The sequence below is a fragment of the Triticum urartu genome, chromosome 4, assembly GCF_003073215.2.
Source record: "Triticum urartu cultivar G1812 chromosome 4, Tu2.1, whole genome shotgun sequence".
In the NCBI taxonomy this organism is placed as follows: Eukaryota; Viridiplantae; Streptophyta; class Magnoliopsida; order Poales; family Poaceae; genus Triticum; species Triticum urartu.
The window spans coordinates 258,954,085-258,960,354 of NC_053025.1; the positions used below are offsets into that span (position 1 = coordinate 258,954,085).

A 6,270-nucleotide genomic window follows, 5' to 3' on the forward strand; every position below is an offset into this window, starting at 1 on the left:
GTGTGTTTCCTTTTTAATTCAAACTGACCATTTCTTTTTATTCCGAACTGATCGTCGTTTTTAACTCGTACTGATCAATATTTTTAATTCAAACCTTTTTGTACTTTCATATGACAGAAATTATTCATCTCCCCTGACCTCTTAAAGTTCAAGACTCAGGCACAAACATCCTCATCTTAGCAATTTATTTTTATTCCGAACTGATCGTGGTTTTTAACTTGTACTGATCAATATTTTAATTCAAACCTTTTGTGCTTTCATATGACAGAAATTATTCATCTCCCCTAACCTCTTAAAGTTCAAGACTCAGGCACAAACATCCTCATCTTAGCAATTTCTTTTTATTCCGAACTGATCGGCGTTTTTAACTCGTACTAATCAATATTTTTAATTCAAACCTTTTTGTACTTTCATATGAAAGAAATTATTCATCTCCCCTGACCTCTTAAAGTTCAAGACTCAGGCACAAACATCCCCATCTTAGCAATTTCTATTCTGAACTGATCGGTGTTTTTAACTCGTACTGATCAATATTTTCAATTCAAACCTTTTTGTACTTTCATATGACAGAAATTATTCATCTCCCCTGACCTCTTAAAGTTCAAGACTCAGGCACAAACATCCTCATCTTAGCAGGACAAGCTAATTCATTTGCATGCAGAGCAACAATAACAATACTCCTAATATACAAAGGGACGTCACACTGGAAAAACAATGCAACCAACGTGTTCTCTCTAGTGGCAAAATCGACAATTTTTGAACTAGCACGACATATAAACAAGAACTACATGATACACAATTTTCCATCATGCACCTGCTATCCTGAACATAAATGAAATGAGAGAAGGGTATGCTGAACATCCAAACAAGAACTTGCAATTTTTTCCATCATGCACCAAGAGGTTCTGCCTTCTCCCCCAGCCCTGAAAAAGAGCACCATCAATTTAGTTTTAAACAAATTGAAAGTTCGAACATGAGGCATGTAGATATTCAAATGATGAAAGTCACAAAAGTGAGCTATTTTTGTTTTACTTAAAATAATTCAACATGAAGAAGACAAATACAGATAAATATTTTTTGTGCGACATTCCGAAGCAGATGTGAGTTCGACCTTTTAAACTACCTTTTTGCACAAGGAGATGATGTTATTGAACTAGCTAGGTACATTCAGTTTTACCTAGTATGGTTGGACTAGTAATGCAAGCACTGCTCCCAAGGTTTTAGAGAGATCAGTAGCCATCCAACTATGAAATGCATCCAACTATGACGTTGCGGCGGGCCGTCTGCACACACACGGTCACACTCCACCGTGCCCCAATCTCCACCTCGCTGAACTGAATGAAATTTATAAATTGAACCGAATTGAAAGAAGAATTTGGACATCATGTGTACATCAAGAAATAAACTTGAGCAGTACCAACTACTAAACAAAAAGTTTTGGTATATTGATATTAGAGATTGTACATTGATGAACTTTTTCTCCCTACAGAATCGTTAATCAAATAGATGTACTGTTCGCGAGGTTTTATCAACATGATAAGTAGTAGAAGTACCACTCTAGGTGGCAAAATAGTAGCGGCACAAAAGAAGGCCACCATCAACAGTGTGTACTACCGCGACACCTAAACTATGTGTTGGACACGCTTGCTTTACATAGTACTACAAGATTTTTATGGAAAAAAGTACTACAAGATTCGTGAACACGAGGGCATACAGAAGTTGTACTGAAGGTGTGAATTAGAGCGGCTGGAAGAGGATGCAGCAGCACACACACACCACCAGATAAGTTCTCCTATCTCCAGAACACATGTATACATACACACATCTCCATCTACAACAAACAAAACAAATTGTTGACCTCCAGAGTTTTTGCAAAGTGAATTAATTTTTGCAACCAGAGAACTTGCTACACTTAGCAAAGGTGAACTACTAATTCCCAAAAATTGCAGGATGTCTACTTCCCTGAACCAGAACTTTTGAACTTCATGTATGCTCGTATATGTTATTTCTTTTGAGTTCCCTATCAAATGATCGGTTTCAGTAGCCGAGAAAATTGGCTCAACCTCATAGCTACGAAAATGAATTTGATTGAACCTTCACACATAGAAAGTTTAAACTTCGCTCAATAGCTAAATAGTTCAACCGCATACATACAAGCAGAAAACATGCAAAATTTGGTCCTATTTAGACATATACATGAGTACAATAGATCAAGTCCCAAAACTTTTGTGTATAAGATAATTGATAGCCATGTTTCTTAGTATTTTGAAATATACATGAGTACAATAGCTCAAGCAAATAGGAAACCACGTAAGTGATGGAGAAGGCAGAGAATTAGTTCAACATCCACTAAGCAATTTAAAGTAAATAAGTAACAAAATGTAGTTGAGCTATACTGCATCACACACAAAAAACTTGAACTTTACATAATCAAACCTGCTTAGCGACGAACTCCAGCTTAAGATGTATCCTGTACCAAGACCAAGCTTAAGATGTATCCTGTACCAAGACCAATCTAGAGAACCAGAACTGCAGAAATTAGCAAATTTGAACTTTTAGTAATTCATTCCATCGGCAAAATGAATTACAAAATATTCTCTTCACAAACTATGTACATCAACAGCAAAATCGAAGCAACAACTGTAACCATATTTGGAAATCGCAGAAGCAATACATAGGTGTACTAATGCGCGGGGAATTTTAGAACTGATGTTCTATTATTTTTGACTACTGATGTCAATCTTGCTCTTCTTTTTCCCTTGCTGCTTGTTGCCTGTGCACCAAAATTGTAATAGAAAAGCACCTTAAATTAATTGATAAAAGAGGTTCCTCTATGCACAAAAGAGGGAGTATGTCCAACCTGTTGACATTGTTTAACATGGCAGTCTGCAAACTCTGTTGTGCATCTACAAATCTTCTCATACTGTATGAAGAACATGGAAAAACATATGTAATTGGACTTACAATCGGCAAGTAGATGAACTGAACTAAATACAAATACCCATTGTACTATACAGGAATAACATGGAAACACAGATGAAATCAAACTTATGATCGACACGTAGATGAACTGAAACAGAATACAAAGATACATGTAAAGAGGAAGGGGGAAGGCTAGATCTCGTCGTTGCGCCGTTGAACGGCCTCGGTTGTCGGCAATGAACAGACTGTGGTGCCGGCGGTGAACGGCATGTCTGCTGCGGGAATCGGGGGATGGGGCACGGCCTACAGAAGCAGGAGGCGGTGACCTACAGAAGGAAGAGGTCGCGACCTGACGGCAGAAGAGAATTGAAGAAATAAATATTGGGGCCTGCTCATATATCCACAAATTCAGACACCAAAACTAAAATAAAATAATAGAACAGAAATAAGAGAATGTTAAATTTGACGTATCAGTTTTTACCATCACTTCCAAACCTTTAGTTTTTTCACTCCTATCTAATCTTGAGAAAATTCTCTAGCGGACTATTATTCTTGTCAAAAGTAATCAACATGAATGATCTCCACCAGTTACCAATTCTAGTGGAGCTCATTTGTACCTTCATCATAGAAAAAAAGTAGACTTAATATTTCTAAGTTCTGAAGATGAACAAATGAATCGTACAAAATACTATCCAAAAATAACACTTCTCACGATACCAAAATTCTGAGCTTGCCATACAATACTTTTTTATTTTGTCATGCGGCACTCTTTGAACTTGCATAATTCATTAGTGGCAGGAAGCAGCAACTAGAAGTATATAATTGTTTTACAGCATCCTAAACCCTGAACCATATCTGTAGGAAATCTAGTCAGGGTCTCAGGAATCAACTAAATTTTCCACTCAATTCTATATTTCATCAGTACTAGTAGGACTCAACCATAAATTCAGAATTGTAGCAATGTTAAGGAAATAGCTTCAGGAGCTGCTCACGCCGGATGTGGGGTGCTCGCGCTCGTGGATGCTATCGACGCCGCCGACAGGATCCAGCCATCCACGGGAGCCCCGCTCATGGACACCGACGATGTGCTTCGGGGGATGTTTAATCTCTACCTAATTTGCCACATTTTTATTTTTTACAGCTCACTTGCAGAACAAAGAGACATATTCGGTGCCTCATTTTTTCATGGAAAAATCAAATAACATTTTTGGACGCCAGAAGAAATCTAGAGGAAAGAATCTTACCTCCATAGTGCAGTAGGTGGGCCTCCCTGCAGCAGGAGAGAGACGAGGTGCTCCATCGAACGTCACCGTGGGAACGACATGGTGGTAGCCAGATCCTGGGTGTTGCTGCAATGAACGGACCGGGTTGGTGGCGTTGAATGGCCTGGGGTGGTCCGGTACTGTGGTTATGAAGCCCCACCAGGACGAGATGCGCGGTGTGGGAGCCGGGGGAGATGGGGCGCGGCGGTGGCCGGAGCTGGTGGAGATGTGGTCGGGGCGGCGGCAGGAGCCTGGGAGGAGAGTGCGGCAGGGAAGGTCAGGGCGGCGGCGCGCATGGCAGGAGGAGTAAGGAAGTGCGGCCGTGGCGCGCGTGCTAGGAGGAGGAAGGAGGTGCGGGGGCGGCGGCACGGGTGCTAGGAGGAGGAAGGAGGCATGGGTGCCAGGAGGAGGAAGGAGGCGCGGGGACGGTAGCGCACGTGCCAGGAGGAGGAAGGAGGTGCGGGGGTGGCGGCGCGCGTGCCAGGAGGAGGAAGAGGAGCGGGACCGGTGACACATTTGGTCTGGAGGAGGAAGAAGAGCAAGGTCGTCGGCGCTCTTGATCGGGAGAAAATGAGGAGAAGTACGGCGACGGGTGTGGGGAATCGGAGATTGGAAGGAGGTGGATCCGTCAGCGGCCAGTCACGGCGCCGCGGGCTCCCTCGCTCCGGCTACCGCCGTCGCTCGCTCGCCCGCGACGGCTGCCTCCGGCGGAAGGAGGTGGGTAGGTTGGGGTTGGTCGGGAAGTTTCTACTGTGGTATGCTCGACGGACCGATTACACGACCGCGAGGAAATAGAAAAAAACTCGTTCCCTTGGCCCACATCCCGGTCAACCCCCACCTCCCACCCCTGACCCCCAATCCCACAGCCGCCATGGCCCTCGCCGCCGGCCCGCGTCCCGCCACCAACACCCCCCAGAGCCGCAGCAGCCTCCACCGCCGGTGTGTGCCCTGCCACCACCACCTCCCACCTTTCAAAGCTGGCATGGCCCCCGCTGCAAGCGCGCACCCCGCCACCACTACCTTCCACAACCGCCATGGCCCCGGTCATCGGCGCGCGCCCCACCACCACCTCCCACTTCCCACGGACCTCGTGGTCCATGCCCCATCCTCTCCTGCCCCAAGGAGTCCCTCAGACATGGTGACCGTCCTACCCGCACCCCAGCAGCGCCGTCGGGCCGTTAAACGTGTTCCCTGAACTGCCACGCGCCGCCCGTGTTCCTGCTCCTTCCCCTAACCACCGTCGAGGTCCTTCCCGGGCAAACCCCTTCTCTTCCTCCCGCTGGCAGCGGCGACCCTGCTTCTCAGTCCAAATCGAGCGCTGCTTACCATACAAGTCAAATCTCGACCATAATATTCGGTAAAACAGCCATCCTCCCCGTTCTGAATTGCCACTAGCCCTCGCCATGTTTGCCTAGCTCCATGGCCATCTCGTGTTGCCGCGTGCATCAGTAAGTGTGTGATGTCGCATGACACTCTTTGTTTCTAAGACATGTGTGTGCTGCTGCATCAGTTTGTGCATCAGTACAGGTGCATCAGTACATGTGTGCTGCCACATCAGTACGGAAACCCATGCTCGGACGAGCCCATGCGGGAACTGTGTCCTCCACCATGTGTGGTCGTCTCCGTCATCATTATCTTTTGTACAATGTTTTCTCGACCCCTTCGTTTCAAGCCCGTTTCTGGCTAACCACATACTTCTTGAACTGATGAGCTTGAACTATGTGAGCTGCTGGCCATTTTGTGTTACTTGAACGGCCACCCTTGCATCATCAATATCTTGATTTACTGGGAAAGGCATGTCATGTGGGGTAGTTGGAAGGGAGGGGAAGCTCGCTGCCTTGCCGTGGTTCTAGCGGGAGAGGGGCGGGATGGTGTACACAGACTATATAGGCCCTGGTCCCGTACGTCCAAGTTTGTATCGATACTAGCAAACTCCATTGATCTACTCAGTAAATCATCCACTGCTAACTCCATTTGAAGTTTTATCAAGTTTAATTGCGATGCTCTAGCCTTGCTACTCGTTTTTTGCAGTTCTACTCATGAAACGACAGACATGCACTTTGGATGTGTGTGTTTGGTGACTCCT

The 6,270-nt window shown here is 45.2% G+C and overlaps 1 protein-coding gene across 19 annotated transcripts; it reads right to left on the reverse strand.

Annotated features, from left to right (window-relative positions):
- Nucleotides 1–608: 608 nt before the first annotated feature.
- LOC125551425 lies at nt 609–6,066 on the reverse strand. 19 transcript variants are annotated; one of them, XR_007302624.1, is made up of 8 exons: nt 4,167–6,066; nt 3,915–4,067; nt 2,861–3,271; nt 2,675–2,773; nt 2,437–2,529; nt 1,715–1,831; nt 1,178–1,334; nt 609–923 (listed from the first exon to the last, which is right to left on the reverse strand). XR_007302624.1 is itself a non-coding variant. In XM_048714674.1 (7 exons), exons 1-6 carry the CDS (start codon nt 4,698–4,700, stop codon nt 1,738–1,740), a joined length of 1,083 nt encoding a protein of 360 aa, XP_048570631.1. In that variant the 5' UTR covers nt 4,701–6,064; the 3' UTR covers nt 609–923; nt 1,715–1,737. The 19 variants fall into 19 exon arrangements, 2 of the variants coding, with proteins under 2 accessions (XP_048570631.1, XP_048570630.1); XR_007302618.1 differs by lacking the exon at nt 2,675–2,773 and having other exon boundaries at nt 2,861–2,923; nt 3,093–3,271; nt 3,915–4,034; nt 4,167–6,063; XR_007302622.1 differs by lacking the exon at nt 1,715–1,831 and having other exon boundaries at nt 2,861–2,923; nt 3,093–3,271; nt 3,915–4,034; nt 4,167–6,062.
- Nucleotides 6,067–6,270: the final 204 nt, after the last annotated feature.

Excerpts from the sequence above, each read along its gene's own strand:
- LOC125551425 (XM_048714673.1), bottom strand. The coding sequence starts at position 4,700 with ATGTGTCACCGGTCCCGCTCCTCTTCCTCCTCCTGGCACGCGCGCCGC. Across the intron at positions 2,530-2,860 it reads ATGTTAAACAATGTCAACAG|TTCTGGTTCTCTAGATTGGT; the intron begins GTTGGACATACT and ends TAATTTCTGCAG. Across the intron at positions 924-2,436 it reads TGGAGTTCGTCGCTAAGCAG|GGCTGGGGGAGAAGGCAGAA; the intron begins GTTTGATTATGT and ends GCTCTTTTTCAG.